Source organism: Bos taurus, chromosome 6 (genome assembly GCF_002263795.3).
Source record: "Bos taurus isolate L1 Dominette 01449 registration number 42190680 breed Hereford chromosome 6, ARS-UCD2.0, whole genome shotgun sequence".
NCBI lineage: Eukaryota > Metazoa > Chordata > Mammalia > Artiodactyla > Bovidae > Bos > Bos taurus.
Window position 1 is genome coordinate 115,389,261 of NC_037333.1, and position 17,303 is coordinate 115,406,563.

The 17,303-nt window shown below is 66.5% G+C and overlaps 1 protein-coding gene across 3 annotated transcripts in view; it reads right to left on the reverse strand.

The window, feature by feature from the left end:
- Positions 1-846: 846 nt before the first annotated feature.
- DOK7 (docking protein 7) overlaps positions 847-17,303 on the reverse strand; it is a 34,351-nt gene continuing 17,894 nt past the window's right edge. For 2 of the 3 annotated variants that reach the window (XM_059887837.1, XM_059887836.1), the window contains exons 5-10: positions 11,163-11,282; positions 9,334-9,450; positions 7,844-8,523; positions 4,519-4,561; positions 1,277-1,851; positions 847-1,174 (exon numbers count right to left, since the gene is read on the reverse strand). In XM_059887837.1, coding sequence (XP_059743820.1) covers positions 1,463-1,851; positions 4,519-4,561; positions 7,844-8,523; positions 9,334-9,450; positions 11,163-11,282 — 1,349 coding nt within the window. In that variant the 3' untranslated portion in view covers positions 847-1,174; positions 1,277-1,462. Of the gene's footprint in view, positions 1,175-1,276; positions 1,852-2,691; positions 2,715-4,514; positions 4,562-7,843; positions 8,524-9,333; positions 9,451-11,162; positions 11,283-17,303 lie in introns of all 3 variants that reach the window. The other variant, XM_059887838.1, reaches the window with a different exon arrangement.

The following is a 17,303-nucleotide window of genomic DNA, read 5'->3' on the forward strand; positions in this document are numbered from 1 at the left end:
TCCTGGGTGCCCCCACATCCTGGGTCAGCATCACGAAGCCACGGTGGGCTCCTCTTATTCCAACAACAGGAGAACCCAGACGCCAGCCACCCGAGGCCACGGGTAACACCTGGACCCTGACCGCCTGTCCCCATGCTGCAGTGTGTGGCCCGCCCAGACCCCAACCCCCAGCTGAGGGGCCCCAACACAGCAGGAGCCCCAGACTGGGTGCTTGGCCACACTTTTCCCCCACTTGCAAAGACAGAAGCTTGCTCCCTCTGGAGTGCTGTCCATGGTCTGTGAGACTCTGACCTGCGTGTGGAGCGGCCCCGGGGCCTTTGCCTCTCACTGGGGGCGTCTGCTGGCTCAGGCTTGGTGGGGGAGGGGAGCTACATCAACCCTGGCCACATCAACCTGAGGGACCCTCCCCCAAGAGGCAGAGCACGTGGCGGGTGTCCCACAGGCTTCCCATGGTCAGACTAACCGAGGCCTGCTGGGGACTGGGTGGGATCACGGCAGGAGGCAGTAGGCATGGGTCTGCGGGGGGCGGGGTTAGGGGGGGTGGTTGGAGCCCCCACCAGGCAGAAGAGCCCTATCACATCTCTGAGACCAGGGTGGGTGGGTCCGGCCCAGCAAGGAGGACAAAAAGCCCACCACCAACTCCAGGAACTTTCCAGCACCCAGACCACCCGCACTGGCCAGGGGAGCCAGGACCACCCCTCCTGCCCACTGAGTCATGGTCAACCCCCGTCAACGCCGGTCAACCCCCAAGGCCACGGGAAACCCCCGCCCGCCGGCCAGGGGTCCGTCCTGTGCCCCCAGAGGGACACAGCAGGAGCCCGGGCGCTCAGGAAATAACTGGCCATGTTGACAATGGAACATAAGAGATTTTAAAGATCTAAACCGTTTACAGGACTAACTCAGTGGGTCCCAGGAGGCCGACAGTCGCCGAAGGGCCTAAGGGCCACGCCCTCCAGGCGCAAGGCAGTGCTGACGGGACGGGAGGTGGAGCCCTGCAGATGGACGCCCCACACCCCCGTCGGGGTTGGAGACGAGGGTCCTCGTCACTGGGCCGCTGCCTCCAGGGAAGGTTGCGGGCAGGTCACATCCCAGGGCCAGAAACTGCTAGCCAGACGCTGCCTCGGGTCCACCGCAGCCGCTGCGGACACCTGTCCAGGCGGCACCTCCCGCCGGCCTGGGGGCCAGATCAGGCGTCAGAGGGGCAACCAGAGCCGTCCGTCCACCCGCCGCCGCCCCCCACCCCCCACCCCCCCCGGGCCCGGGGAAGCGCGCCCACCCTCGGTTCCGAGCCGGACCGCCGCGATGGCGCGGGGCCGCTCCCTCCGCCGTCCAGGCGCGTCGCCGTGGTCCGGCGCCTCACCGCGGGGCCGCCTTCGGCCTCTGCTCTGGCGCAGGCAGCCGCTCCTCCCGGGCCTGCGCGTGCTGGGCCCCCGCCCTGTGCGCCGCCTCGGTGGCTGCGACGTCAATCAGCGCGTAGCGGGAGGCGCCGGCCCCTGCAAGTACACGGGGTGAGCGCGGCCGGGCCGAGCCCCCCGGACCCCAGACCTCCTGGACCCCAGGCCCCAGACCCCTGGACGCCCGGCCCCCAGCCTCCCAAACCCCGGACCCCCAGAATCCCTGGACCCTCGGGACTCCCGAATCCCGGACCCCCAGACCCACGGAGGCCCTGGCCCCTCAGACCCCTCGGATCCCCGGGGGTCAGCCCCTCGCCTGCACACCCACCTCGCACACCTGCGCCCGCCTCTGGCAGCTGCAGGCCCAGGTAGTGAAGCCGCTCGGCAGGGCAGGGGCTGGTGGGCACATTCGCGTAGGTGGGCGTCTCCCCACGCGGCCTCCCAGGACCCCGCGCTCCTGTGGGGACAGCAGCCATCAGTCCCCAGGCGGTGACCCCCTAGACAGTCCAGAAAAGAGCTCCCCACCGCTGCCCACCCCTCTGGCGCCTCACCTCCACCTCTCCACGACTTCCCCGACTCCCCCCATCTTCCCGACCACCTTTGCCCACCCCACCCAGGTTTCTCCCTGCCCCTCCTACACACACACAGCGGGCACCCAGGGGTGGCCCCGATGGCCCCACTGAGCCCAAGAGACCACACTTCTGTCTTCAGCCCCTGGCCACCCAACCGTCCAGCGTCTCTCCCCACCACTTGCTCCTGGGCTCCCCAGTGCCCAATCCCCTCCCAGGCCGCCGCCTTTCCCTGCTGACAACCCCCAGCCCTCCCCCTCTCAGCTGTCCTCCTGGGTCACCCCACCTGTGTCAGGGACCCTCTCTGGGCCAGTGAGTCCTTCCCTGAGCACAGGCCCACCCACACTTTCAGTCACAGTGACACCTCCTCCAGGATGGCCCCCGGGCACTTCAAGTCCCTTCCCCCATCAAAGAAACTGCTCCCAGCTGGCCCTCATTGGGGTCCAGGGTCCTGGCTGTCTGCGGCGTCCACCGGAGGCGTGGCCAGGTCAGGGGGTGGCCCTGCTCTGTGGGTCAGCTGGCTGAGCGCCTTCGTCAGGCAGAGGATGGGAGTGAGTCCAAGCCCCAGACGTCTCAGCTCTGAGGCAGGGCTCAGAGCTCAGGGCTCTCTGTGAATCCACTGTGTCTGTAGCACAGAGCCCATCACCCCATCGCCCCCGAGAAGGAGACGTCCTCCCCGAGGCCCAGCGGGCAGAGAAAGAGCCTTGGTGGGTGGCACTGGGCAGGGCCCTCTGCACGCCCCCGCCCAGGGCTGCAAGGAAGAACCTGGCCTTGCCAAGCTCACGCTGGCTACAAGCTCCCACCCAATACACCCAAACAGCAAGGCAGGACCCCACTCTGGCCAGGCTTGGGTGGGCACTGACCCACAGAGGGGTAGACGCAGATCCTTGCCCGTGTAACCCAAGATAACAGGCAGAGGCGCCTCGGAGAGGCTTTTAGACCAAGGGGCCCAGGGGAAATCTGGGCAGACTGCCTGGAGAAGGCGGCATGTGCCAAGGGATGAAGTTGGGGGGTGTAGGGGGTGGCAAAGGCCTGGCTAGAGCGAGGAGAGCCCTTGGGGGCTGAGATGGGGTCTGAGGGGAGTCTGGGAAGGAGGCCCAGCTCCTGAAAGCCAAGGGGAGGGCTGGGGTTTGACCTGAGGCCTGGGGGACAAGCTCCCTGTTACTCAGCGGCTGGCCTTAGGTCTGGGTCCGGTGGGCGCAGGAGCGGGAAGCAGCCCAGAGAGGCTGGTCTGCCTCGCCCCGGCCGCCCGCATGGGGTGAGGGTGCCCCCCGGAGGCCACCACCTGCCCTGGCTCCGCCAGACTCCCCTTGGCCTCCTGTCTCCCTCCCTGAGCCTTCCCTCTGAGCGTCTCGCCAGCATCTCCGAAGCCGCTCCGAGTCCTCTCCGGGCCAACCAGAGATGGAGCGGGGCTGCCCTGGCTTCTCCCTGGCTGTGCAGCAGGCCCGGCCAGACCACCCTGAGCGTCTCCTCCCCGGCCTGGGTCCGACTGTCTTCTGCTGACCCCCAGCCCCCTGCCCAGAGGAGAGCTTCCTCGCCCCCCAGCAGATCCTGATGCCGCTCCCGGGAGCACACCCTGTGCTGGGGGCAAGGGGCAGGGGGCGGCATGCAGAACCCTGCTCCGTGTCATCGGAGGATGGTCCCGAGAGCCCCATCCTGACCGGGGAATCCCCACGCCGCCTCGCATGGGGCTCCCCCATGGCCGCTCTCTGACCCTGCATGTCCATGACCTTGACCCTCCCCTCCTGCTCCCTCCACTGCGGGCGGGCCTGAGCCCTGCTTGGCCTACAGGGGCCAACCCCAAACAGGGGGCACACCCCCTGAAGAGGAGAGGGAAAGACCTAAGCTTGTAAGGACCCCGCCCCCAGGCTGGAGGTGGCCTCTATGAACCAAGAGGACCAAGCACAGAGTGGACCCCCAGCCGTGCCAGGCCAACCGCCCCACCCGCGGCCCCTCCCACGCGCCCAGGCCTTCCCAGCCCAGAGCCAGCTCTGCCCAGCTGGCCCCGTGTACTGGGATGTCCCCCTAACTCCCTGCCTGGGCCCCCTCCCACCACGCTCCCCTGGGCCATCATCACCTCCATTCTCTATCCCCCAGGGGACAGGCTCCCTCTTAAAGGTTGGGGCTCCAGGCCAGCTCTGGACCCGCCCGCCTGCCCACACACCCTCCACGGCAGGCTGGACATACTCGGCCACCTTGACCCCAACCGCTGCCTGGTGCCCCCCAGCTTCAGCCAGGGCCCACCCAGCCATGGGCTGCTGTTGGGCTGTCTACCATCCCGCTCACTGTCCGCCGTCCCCCCTCCCACCGTCCCCCTTTCCCGCCGTCCCCTCACTGCCTGCCGTCCCCCTACTGTCTGCCGTCCCCCTCTCCCACCGTCCCCCTCTCCCGCCGTCCCCTCACTGCCTGCCGTCCCCCTCTCCCACCGTCCCCCTCTCCTGCTATCCCCCAATGTCCCATCTGGCAGACACTCTGGCTGGGCCGTGACCATGGCCACTGTGACCACACATCCCTTCCCCAGGCTGATGGGCGCCGGTGCCCAGGCTGAGGCCTACCTGTGTGCGTCACCAGGAGCCCGGGGGGCGTGGCAGCAGCTGCCTAGACCAAGGAGACACATGTCAGCCGTCAGCCCAGCCCCACCCCGGGCAGAGGTCGGGCTCCTTGGGTCCACCCCCTCTCAGGGCCCCACACGCCTGCCCTGACACGCACACAGCCCATGTGGGGCGAGGCGGTGGCACCTCGGGGCCCTGGACGTGGCCCGCAGCCGCGCCATGCCACACGCTCACAGCAGGTGTGTAGCCAGCTGAGGTGCTCAGGGGCTTGTCACGCCACCCCTGAGCACTGCCCACCTGCTCTAAGCAGAGCACCCTGGGTGAGCCACTCCTGGGGGCCCTGTGAGATAAGTCAAGGCCCCCAGACTGCAGGGCGGCCACTCTGGGCCGGAGGAGGAAGGTGGTTTGGAGACCTCAGAGCCGGGGGCTGAGCGGGTGGGGCGGTCACTGCTACCTGGGGCTCCGCTTCGCACACCCAGGAGGAGATGGGCCCCCGCAGGGCTGGACCCAGCACCCCGGCGCGGCTGAGGGCACAGACTGGCAGTGGGGCCTCCCGGGGGGCCGTGAGCTGGAACGGGTGCAGAAGCCGACCCGCTATTCAGGTGGGCAAAGGTGGTGCCCACTCTCAGGACGCAGCACCCCAGCCCCGGCCCCAGGCCGGCTCCTGTTGGGAGCCCCGACCCGCCACCTGTGAAGAGGCCCCGGCAGGCTCCGGGACTCGGGGAGGGTGTGTCTGACCCCCGAGACCCAGGACGAGAGCCGGCTGCCCTCGGGGGTCTGGGAGCTCCCCACAGCGGCGCCTGCTTCCCGGGGCATAGCCTGCAGCCCCGACGGTGCAGCCAGGTGCTGGTGGGGCGCGAGAGCAGCCCCTCCTGTCCGCCCTCCCTGGGGGCCGGGACCAGGTGGGGGCAGGCGGGCACACGTGGCCCGTGGGGTGCGGAGGGCTCTCTGGTGGCCCCGGGGGCGGGGGCGAGGAGCACGAGGCCCAGGGACCCAGGCCCATCCTACAGCCTCACGCTAGACTCCCCCTGGGAACGGGGGCCGGGGGATGTCTTTGTCACCCGCCCCATGGGCTCAGAGATGAGCACAGGTGAGCTGGAAGCCTTGTGGTGGGGAGGCGCTGTCCTGGGGCCCACCCAGCCCCACCAGGCGAGACGCCCCCCGCCCTCACCGGTCCCCTGGGCCACGCTGGGCTCAGGGAAGACCGAGACGCAGCCACCATGGGGGCCGGGCCTCCTCCGGAGCCTCCCCAAAGGGCCTCCGTAGTCAGGGGCCACCGCCATGAAGGGCCCTGCCTCCCCCAGCCCAGGGCCCCCACTGGAAGGCCTGGGCCGCCCGCTCCACCCCCGCCTGGGTCCCCCCACTGAGCACTGCCCGCAGTCCACCCCGCCTGCCTCGCCCCCGAGACTGCCCTTCCCTGAAGTCCCAGCCATCAGCCTCAGACGAGGAGCCCAGAGCTCACAGCCAGGACGCCCTCGCGGGGCAGGGGGCCAGCAGAAGGGAGGCCCAGCTTCCAGCCTTCCCGGCTTCCTGGCAGTTCCCTGGGCCGCCAGGGCCTCCGCTGGCTCTGCTGGAGGGGCGGCCCGGTGGGACGGAGCCTGGACGCCCCCCACCCATGGCTCCGGCCGCTCCCAGCGCCTCGCTCTTTGGCAGCAAGGCCAGCGGGCCCGCTAGGGGGAAATGGAAGCGGTGTGTGTGGTGAAGACTCCCACGGAAAAGCTCTCACTAGACGCGTTGTCTCGCCAGTCCCTGGCCCCCCAGACCAGCAGCACTGCCATCCCATGTACGGGGCAGGGGGCTCCAACGGGAGAGACCCCCCAGCCTGCCTTTCCCACTGCAGTCCTGCAGGGGCCGGGTCAGAGGCTGCTCTCAGCACCCCCAGGGAACCTGGGACCCGGGTCCCCACCAAGCAGTGACCAAGGCTGAGACGTGGCCCCCCAGGACATGCAGGGAGCCTGTGATGGGGGAGTCCCGGCTGCTCTGCCGCCCACACGGGGCAGACTGGGGACGGGGGTGCTTCAGGCTCAGAGCCAGGACTCTCGCTGACCCAGAAGGTGGGGGGTCCACCCTCTCTGGACGCAGGGAGCCACCTGCCTGAGCCCAAGCGGACCACTGAGGACTGCGCTGTGGTCTCCAGTGAGCGCGCGCAGACACGGGCACACGCGCGGACACCTGGCACACGTGCATCACACACATCACCTGGACATGCAACACGTGCACACAGGACACACGCCACGTGCAACTGCATGCATGTGTACACACATGTGCACGCCACATGCCACGCTTGCGTACACGCCTCATACACAGTGCACGCGCATGCACACGTCACACGCGGACACACACCACACACGCATGCGCGGGCCCTGGGGGCTGGCCGAGGCCACTCTCCTGGTTCATGCTTCTGGCGTGTTCAGGCTTAAGGCCGACCAGACAGGCAGGGCCTTGTGCAGCTGCGACCTGCGGGCCAAAGGAGGCCCCTGGATTTCAGAGACAGCGAAAGGCCCCAAGCGGCAGGGCTGGGGCAGGAGGCGAAGAGAGCCGGCCACACGGAAAAGGACACGACGGTAAGAAAAAACAATTTTATTTCCAGTCTAAGAAGGTCTTACAAACGGTGTCAGGTTTTAAAAATGTGAAAAGAGCAACAAACAGTCTTCAGCCGACACTGAAGGTACAAAGCGGAACATTTACAGGTGAGCTGAGCGCGGGACGCCCGCCGGCCGGAGCCCAGATGAGCGGCCACGGGCCTCGCCTTCCACGGGGGCGTCCGGAACCAACCGCGGCGCCAAGGGACACAGCAGGCCACGCAGCCAAAGTCCATGCAGGTGAGCAGGCCGCCCCCGAGGGCGCACGCGGTGCCTGGGGCCCCAGAACGGGAATGGACAGCCCCACCCTGCACCTTGCGGTCCTGACCACCGACCTCCAGCTCGGCCAGGAGTGGGAGTGGGGGGGGTGGTCCTGGGGCTTCTGACACATGAGCCTGACCCTGCCCTTCCCCGCCCACAAGAGGCCGCTGTGAGTGAGCCACGGAGGTGCCAGGGTCCCGAGAGCAGACCCCCGCCAGCCAGCAGGCCCCCTGAGCCTCGGGGTCCTGTTCAAAGGTTGGGACACCTGCGGGTGCAACTTCAGCCAGGAGGCGCGAGGGCCAGGCAGGTGGAGGCCCCTGGGACGCACGTTGTGGGGCACAGGGAGGTCCTCGGGTTCTGCCTCCCTGAACCTGCCCAGGACACAGCCCTCCCTGCAGGCTGGGCCCCCACCCTCAGCCCGGGCCCGGCCTACCAAGCCCAGCGCCCACCCCGGGCCACCACCACCCTCAGGGAGGGGGCTTTACCTTCAGTCCTCCGCAGATGGGACACGCGGAAAAGAGCGCGGGAGGGGGCCCGGCGTGGGGGGCGCCGGCTTCCCAGGACTCGCCGGCCCCTGCCGCTGCCTCTGGCGCCGGTCCCCGCCGTCTCTCACCAGGCCAGCCAGCGGTACACCCCGAGTCCCGGGCGGTGCCCCCCTCGGGGCTGCCCGGCGCAACGGGGGGCTGGTCCCGGGGCGCCTGGCGCAGGCTGCGGGGCGTGTCGTAGTGCGGCCGAGGGGCGGCGGGCACCTGGTACTCAGACACCCCGGGCGGGCAGGCGCACAGGCCGGGCTCCGGGGCCCCAGCCGCCGGCAGGCTGAGTAGGGAGCCGAGCTCGTCGCCGGCCCGCCACACGTCCAGGCTGCTGCCCGCGCATGACGAGAAGCTGCCCGAGTAGGAGGAGTGGCTGCCCGTGGCGATGCCGCTGTCCGAGGAGCTCTGGCGGCCAACCTCCTGCAGCTGCCGTGGCCGCAGCGGCTTCGGGGCGGGCCTGGCGGTGCCCGGCGTGGCTTCCCCAGGGGCCTGGGCGGCGGCCAGCCCAGGGCCCTCCTGCGATGTGCTGGCCGAAGACGAGGACGGCTCTGGCCACGGCGTGAGCCGGCTGCTGGCGCTGACGTCCGAGTGACTGGCCTCTGATGACGAGCTGGACACGCTGCGGTCGTCCCCTGGGTGGGAGAGCCCGGGGCTGAGGCTGCAGAGGGGCTCGGCCACTCAGGTGGGCGGGGGGTGGGGGAACCTGGGTGGGAGGCTGACGCCCGGCCCCTGAGGCCCCCCGCCCTGCGGAGGGCTTGCGCTCATCACGCTCATCACGCTGGGACGGCTCACACTTCCCCTCCCCAGACTCCGCCCCCAAGGGTCCGCCCCCCAGGACGGCCCCCTCCCCACGTCAACGCTCTCCCGACTGTTGCCCTGGGAACCAGACGTGAGCCCCCTTCTTTAAGGAGATGGCAGCCCCGGGCACACCTGAGATCCCCTGCTAAGGGGCCTGAACGGGCCGCTGTCCCCAGCGTGCACCCGTAGGGCTGTCGAGGACAGAGAACCTGCAGGGCTCCTCTGCTCTGGCCCAGGAGAGCCCGGTGCCGCCCCACCTCTGGAGAGCTGCAGGGCCCCCTCAAGGGTCGTCAGCCCCTTCTGTCCCTCTCCCCATGAACCACAGCAGCGGGGGCGGGGTGGGGGGGCTCTGCTCCCAGCAGCTGACACCTCGGGCCCCCGCTCTGGACACAGATGGTGCAGCCATGCTCGGTGTCGCGGGTGGGCGGGAAAGAATTCAAGCCCAGCCCGCCAGCCGACTCCGCGGCAGCACCACACCCCAGTCGGCATCCAGGCTGGAGCTGGGTGAGTGTGGCCCCTTGTGTGAGCGGGGCAGAGGGGTGGACAGGAGCTGGGGTAGGGGATCAGGGAGGGCAGCTTAAAGGAGCGGCCCCAGCCCAAGGGCCGCCAGACCTCCCCCGACCTCAGCCGGGTCACTGCCCTACCTCCGCTGCCCGGCCGGCCGGGGTGAGAGAGGAGGCTGAGCCGCTTCTCCAGCTGCAGGGCTTCCAGGGCCTCCTGCGCCACCCTTTCCTCCAGGGCGGGGCCCCCAGGGCTCGGGTCTGCAGCAGAGCAGAGTGTCAGTGAGGACGCGGCCCCAGGCCTGAACAGGCAGCGTCCTCCCCGTGACCCCAATGCCGTCGAAGCCCTGAGGACCCTGGTCCAGCCCCAACATCAGGACAGAGCCCCTGGGAGCCCCTCGCCATGCCTGCACACCAGCCACTGGAGCCCGAGATCAGGGTACCCCAAACATCCCCATGCAGGTGCCCCGGCCACCATCCTGTGTCTTGGGCCCAAGAAAAGGACAGCCCCTCAACCACCAGCTGATGGCCCTGGCCCAGAGCGGACAGTCCCTCCAGGGGGGCGGTCAGGACGCCAGGACACCCTCCTGCGGCTGGCGGGTCTGCAAGACGCTAGCGCTGGACGACTCGCGGCCCCACCCCTCGCCCTCCCTGAGCCTGGCATCCGCGTCTGCACCCCAGTCACGATGGGGCCCAGGTAGGAACGCACAGGGCAGGGGAGCCTCGGAACTCTAATCTCTCCCTTCCTCCTCGCAGCTCTGTCTGTCTGAGGCAGGCCCTGCCTCCGGGCCTTGATGTCTGCACGGCCCCGGGAGAGCCGCTGTCGGCTGGAGGAGACACTCCAAGATCCCCGAGGGTTAAGGCTGCACACCCAGTGGAGGCCGCATCTCAAGAGTCCCTGACGATCACGGGCCTCGGTGGGACGCCAGCCAGGCTCAGAGGGCAGAGCCCCACCAGCTCCGTCCACACTCCATGTGTCCACCCCTGCTCTGCCCACACCCTCCCCATCCATGCCACCCACACCCACCTGTGGCTGCAAGGCAGGAAGGTGCCAGCAGAGGGCACAGCCGTGCCATCCAGCAGAGCCTGGGCAGCGGGGCTCTGGTCCCAGGAGCCCCGTCCCTGCAGCTCATCTCCCCGCCTTCCCCCAGCTCACTGCAGGGGTTGGGGGCCCAGGGGCCGAGGTAGAGAAAGGGGGGACCTGGCACAGCCCCAGCCTCCCGAGAAGGCCCACCTGACCCCTGTCCAGCTGTGGGGCTCAGGCAAGGAGGCCACAGCTGGGAGCTCAGTGACTAGCTGCTGCCCGACGCAGGCCTTGGTCTCCCACCTGGACCAGGGGACAAGCGCCCCTCACGGGGGCCAGGGCAGCAGCGGCAGTCCTGGGTACCACCGCCCGGAGGGCCTCGGTCCCAGGGAGCGGCGATGCCCAGGGCCCACCTTTGTCCCTCCCAGGGCGGCTGTCCCCGAGCTGGTGGGAGGGACAGAGCTCACCCGGTGTGAGGAAGTGCCCGGCTAGCATGCCCTCCGGGGGCCGGCAGCATTCCCGGCCCAGGACTCTTGAATAAGAGGGGCGCCCCGCCCACACCAGGGAAGCGGGGAGAAAGCCAGGCCAGCTCAGTGCGGCGGCCCCCGCCCCCACCACCCCGACGTGTGGACACTGAGACCCCACCTCACAAGGCGGCCTCCAGCCCAAACACCGGCTCAGTTGGGGCCAGAGACCTGACCCCAGCCTCCTGGGGCAAGGCTCCCAGCCAGGTCTGGGAGGCAGGCCCCGCTCAGAAGGTCTCAGCAGGGCGCTTCCAGGCTGTGGTCTCATGCTGGTCCCCAAAGCCACGGCCTCTGAGCGTCTTGTGGAGGAGGGGCTGTGCAGGTGTGAGCGCCCCCCATCCTGGGAGCCCAGTGGGGGGTCACAGCAGCAGCACCCCCAACCCTCCTGCCAGGTCAGGCGCCCCCTCCACCCACCATGCACTCACCTGGGAGAACCGGCCGCAACCCGAAGGGGCCCTTGGTGGGGGAGATGCCTCGGACGATGCAGTCGAACAGGAAGCTGATCTGGTCTCCCTCGGTGGAAGACAGGAAGAAGACCCCAGCCCCTGCACAGGGAGGATGGACGCCACTGTCAGCCTCTCCCAGGGCTTTGGTGGTGTGGGACCCCCCGAGGTGGGCATGGGACGCCAGGTGGAGGCTGCCACAGAAGCCAAGCAAACCCGCAAGCCTCCCCAACCCCTGCACCAGGGCGATGTGAGCCTCTTCCCCGCCGGAGGAAAACGCACAACTCGCCCAGGAGGCTGCGGCACACGCAGCTCTCCCAGGCCTGCGGGCACCAGGCTGGGCTGAGCAGCCTGGGTGGGGTGGGGGAGGGTGTCCTGCCCGCTGGTCCCCGGCCGTCAGCCGTCTCCCGACTCCCAGGCCAGCGTGAGGAGCCGGGTGACTTCTGAAGGACGAGGGCCATGGCGGAGGGTGGCCGGAGGCCGAGGGGGGCGTCCTGCCTGCACAGAGCGCCCGGCAGCCCCTCCCCACGGCCCACGCTCCTCTGGGGCGGGCGGGTGCACCCCCGAGGAGGCAGCTGTGGGGCCCGGCTTCCTTGTCTGGGGCTGTGCTGAGAGGCCTGGCCCCCTCTGAGGCCTCTCCTCTTCCTGGGCATGTCCTCAGGGTGGGGGGCCCTGGAGCACCCCCACCCCGGCACTCTCACCCACAGAGAGGGTCCAGGGAACACTCATATCTTGAGATAAAGGAAGGTCACTGTGGCTCAAGCAGAAGTCAACTTGAATTTGATGCTAACTGAAGCCGCCTGTTTGCAGCTTGTCAAACATACACTGTACATCTGCTTTGATCATAAAAAAGGGCATCCTGACCAGACGTAAAGAACGTCCATGTTAAAAAGCACAGTGCTGGCCCTCCGTCCAGGGTGAGATCCCTCCCCAAGTGCCAAGGCCACGCTGACTCACTGCGCATGGGCCGGTCGTTCTTTTGGGGGGAAGAGGAACCGTGAAAACATGTAACCCTGACTTCTTTAACGTTCTTTGTTCTGGCGAGATAAACTCCAATAAAGCCGCTGAAAACCCCTGCTTCTGCAGAGCCGTTTGGCCAGCAGGCTTACGGGTCAGTCCTCGGGTGCGGTTCAAACAAAAGTCTTCTTTGTTCTCGTGACTGAAGTTTTGTTGATCACTGTTGTTGACGGAGGGGGAGGCTGGCTAGGATCCTAGCCCCCGGGAGCGGGGCAGGGGAGGGCTGGGGAGGAGGAGGGGGCGCCTGGGCCTGCAGGGAGCCTGGATGAAGAGCGGCAGGCGGGGAGCCCGCCAGCGTGAATGGAGTCCCGCGGCCTCGTGAATGGGGACGCCAGGTCCCGCGGGCCGCACGCCCGGGCATGGTGTCACCGCCCAAGAATCCCTCGTGCCTCCGCCGTCTGCCCAAAGAAAGGCCAGCCCCCCGCGCGGAGGAGGAGGGCACTCGGGGTGGGGCGGGCGGGCCAGGGAAGCGGCACAGTGAAGCCGGCCTGGTGACGCTCGCCTGCCCCGGATTCCATGGCCCCGGGCCAGCCCCACACGTGGCGATGCTGCTGTGCCCCAGGGCGGCCCCCCAGGGCCCTAGCTGGTGACACGCCTGCTGGAGAGACAGGAAACAGAGGCCCCTGGGGGCGGGGCATGCCTGGGCACCACGGAGCCCCGACCTTAAGCAGAGTGAGGGCACCCCCCTCCCACCCACGGGGCCCCCTCTAGGGCCCCCTGCGGCTTGCTGCCTGCAGGGCTGGGCGGGGTCTCTCTCTCCTGGCCCCGGGGGAGGGGGGGTGGTGCTGACCAAGAACTCAAGCCGGGACCTTGGCCGACAGCAGGCGGACAGGGAGGAGGCCCTGTCCTGGCCGCCCCGCTCAGCTGGGGCCAGGCCTCTAATCCCGAGCTTACGGTCAGCTGGCAGCGGCGGTGGCACAACCAGTCCCCCGACTATAAAAAACTGCATCACAGGAGAGAGCGGAGCCGGCGGCATTCCAAGGGCGTCTGCGGGCTCCTGCTCCCGCACCGGCCGCCACCCCACCTCCTTGGCAGCCCCAGGGCCTCCCGAGGGGGACGTGAGTCTCTGAGGGCCCACCCGAGCCTCGTGACCAAGAGACGAGGCCGCCCAGACCCAGCGCCGACGGCCCACTGACCCGGGCTTTGAGGAGCGAACACACCTGGCCCGCCTGGCATACCTCCCCGGGGGGCGGCCACATCCACAAGCCCCCTCCCCGCCCCCCTGCCTAGGACAGCCCTCAGCCACACGTCACCACCCTTCTCCTGTTGAGACTCTGCTCCTGTGACGTGGCCTTCCCTGGCCCCTGACCCCCGTGCTCCTGGCGACACTTTCATGGGACCCCTCCTCTGGGGCAGACCCGGGACCCTTCCCCTCCCTTGTGTGGACGCTGTCCAGGCCGCCAGGCCCAGCACCTTGAGGCAGGACCACTTCTGGCCCTTCTGTGGCCTCCAGTGTCTAACTCAGGGCCAAGCCCCAGGAGGGGCCCCCACTGAGCGTGGACGGAAAGAGTGGGGTGCGGAGGCAGCCAGGGCCCTGCCCCTTCCCAGACGCCCCTCCCCAAGACAGGGTCTCCACGTTTCCTGTTTGCTTGTGTGTCCGCGAGGAGGGCGCAAAGCTAGAGCCTGGCCCCGTCTTGCCTTGTGCAGGAGGGCTCCAAAGTCACTGAGGACGGCGACCACGGCCATGAGACTGAAAAACGCCTGCTCCTGGGAAGGAAGGTTATGACCAACCTGGACAGCATGTTAAAAAGCAGAGACCTTACTCTGCCAACCAAGGTCCGTCTAGTCAAGGCTATGGTTTTTCCAGTGGTCATATATGGATGTGAGAGTTGGACCATAAAGAAAGCTGAGCGCCGAAGAATTGATGCTTTTGAACTGTGGTGCTGGAGAAGATGCTTGAGAGTCCTTGGACTGCATGGAGATCCAACCAGTCCATCCTGAAGGAGATCAGTCCTGGGTGTTCATTGGAAGGACTGATGTTGAAGCTGAAGCTCCAGTACTTTGGGCACCTGATGGGAAGAGCTGACTCATTTGAAAAGACCCTGATGCTGGGAAAGATTGAAGGCGGGAGGAGAAGGGGACGACAGAGGATGAGATGGTTAGATGGCATCACCGACTCAATGGACACGAGTTTGAGCAAGCTCCAGGAGTTGGTGATGGACAGGGAGGCCTGACATGCTGCAGTCCATGGGGTTGCAGAGTCGGACACAGCTGAGCAACAAATGAACTGAACAGATGTGGTCACTGCCACCATGCCCCTCCCACCCGCCTCCTCTCATCCATGTCCGTGAAGCCTCCACTCCACCCCGAAGCGGGTCCAATCCCCTCCCCTGAGCTCTGGACCACAGGAACTGGCAGAAGGGACACTCTACAGGGTTTGGGGCCCAGGCATGAGGGGCTGGCAGCCCCCAGATTCCCTGTCTTGGAACCAGCCACCCGAGTTGTCCTGTTGGAAGGTAAGGCCCAGAGGAGAGCTGAGGCATCCCGGCCAGTAGCCAGCACCAGGGCCCCAGGCCATGCCTGAGGCCACCCACCAAATGCCACTGCCCAAGTGACTCCGGCCCACCGCGTGGAGCAGAGGGAGCCCTGCAGACCGCTGACCCACAGAGTCGCAGCCAGGAAACGGCGCTAAGGTTTGGGGGTATCTGTCTCCCAGCAATAAGTAACATGGAAAATGAAGATTCGGAGGAGCGCGTCCTGCCCAGCAGGAAGCGGCTACCTGCAGGTTCACAGCCACCTTTCACTCTGGAGACAGATGCTATGGGTCATAGGGGGTGCAGCAAACCTCACTCCCGTCATAAATGCAACTGCTCCTGGGGAAGAATATCTCCAGGGGGAAAGCATCACGTTCAACTTGAAGATTCACTAGCCGTGAGAAAGAAAACCTTCCTTCAAACGTCCGATGAGCCCGATTAGATCCAGGCTGATCCCTCTCTTTAACCTCCAGTGTCCAGACCTTTGTCCCTGGATCTCGGTGTCCCCAGCTCCTCAGAGAATTCCATTCTCTGCTGGCAAAGACCACACAGCAAAGGCCAGTCGGGGACAGAGCCTCTGAAGGACTTTCCTGCTGAGAAGGTTCTACAAAGCTCCGTCCACACAGCACTGGTTATCAATCAGAAAGCTGGCAGAGCTAAGCTGGCTGAGCCTTGGGATGTTATTTTGCAGTTTCCTAATAGAGTGAAACATCTACTGATTAAAGTTTCATTTGTCTCTGCCTCTATTTTGGGAGAAAGAAACAAAGTGTGATGAAATAAGTTCATGTGAAATGAAGTTTAAATCTCACCTGATCATTTCATCATACCCACTAGGGGTGGGTATTTAAACCTATTTAAACAACAGGTGTGCTATTTAAACAACACGCAGAAACAAAACGGGAAACAAGTGCTGGTGAGGGTCTGGAGACACTGGGACCCTCGCACACTGTTGGTGGGAGCGTGACGTCGTACAGGAGCGTGGAAGGCAGTGTGGCCATTCCTCAAAACATTCAACCAAGAACCACCATCTGATCCAGCAAGTGTATTTTTGGGCACGCACCCAAAAGATTTAAAAGTAAGGTCTGCAAGAGATATTTGCCTGCCCGTGTTCACAGCGACATCGTTCACAATAGCCAAATGTGGACACAGTCCAAGTGTCCATCGACAGATGGACGGATGAACACAATGTGTTCCGTCCACACAGCGGAATCTGATTCAGCCTGAAAAAGGAAGGAAAGTCTAACACCTGCTGAACGCGGATGAGCCGTGAGGATGCTGAGCCAAGTGAGACAGGCCAGTCACAAGAGGACAGATCCTGAGTGATTCCACTCAGATGAGGTCCCCAGAGTTGTCAAACTCAGAGGCAGAAAGCAGAATGAGGGGTGTGGGCTGGGCGGGGAGGGGAGCACGGAGCTGGTGTTTGATGGGGACAGAGTTCTGGACGATGACGAGGTTCTGGGGACGTCGGTGGTGATGGGGGCACAACCATGTGAACGGACGTGCTCGCTGCCACTGAACTACAAAGCGGCTTAAACGGTGCAGTGTGCATCGTGTGGGCTTGGCCAGGGTGAACCGAAACCAGGGGCAAATACCAAACAAGCTCTCCGGAGAGTAGGCTCTGTCCCACCCTCCAGCGAGGCACCTCCCCACCCCACCCTGCCACCACCCAACAGGATGCAGCCACGCGGTCCAGGCACCTCACATCCTCGGAGCAGCTCCTGCTAAACGCCAGGAGCTCATCACCCTGACAATGCCCCCTGCACACGGGAAGGGGGGCACCCAACCCCACCCTGAGCAGACAGCAGGGGCGTCAGCCTTGGCCCTGGACTCTGTCCCTGGGTGGATGCTGGCCTCCAGCTCCCAGTCACCCACCGACACCCTGCTCCAGCCAAGGCCACTCACTGGTGACCCACCTTCCTCCAGCGCTCCCCCCACTGCCCCCACAGGGACGCACTGGACACCTGCCCAGGTGAGGGGCCCCTCAGGCGAGCCTGGGACCTTGCTTTCCTCTGCGTCTCCCCAAGTGCTGGCTGAGGGTCCTGCTCTGAAACGGTGTCCTGAATGACTCGGCCACGGAGAAGGCCTGCCCTTCCCCACCTCCACCCTGTCCCCCAGGGGTGCAGGAGGACAGTGGACTAGGTCAGCTGGTGTCCCCACCCCTACATTGGGACAGGGAGCTGAGGTGCAGGCCGGGGAACAGCAGGTAGAGACCCACACCCAGGCCCCACTCACTGCATGGTGCCTGCCGCCCGCATGGTGACTCGGAGGCCCAGGTAGGAAGGACACTGTTCAGACAGAGTGCCCACCTCTGGGAGAATTCTGCCAAGCACGCCTGCCAGCCCGGAGCCATCACGGAAGTAGGGGCTGGTGCCACCCACCCAGTCCCTGCAGGGCAGTCTGGCCAGCAGAAGAGTCTCTCCCTGGGAGAGTGAGACTCGGGGTCCCCTCTAGGGGACGCTGTCACCCCGGCCCAGGCGCCTGGCTGCGCCAGCAGCAGACACTCCTTGGCCAGAGACCAGCTGGTGCGGTCAGTCCCGACCCACAAGAGGCTGCGAAGCTGGGTCCAGGTCACCGCGTGGTACACGCCTCGCAGGCAGGGGCACAGGAAGCCGGGGCGGTGCAGATGAAGGAC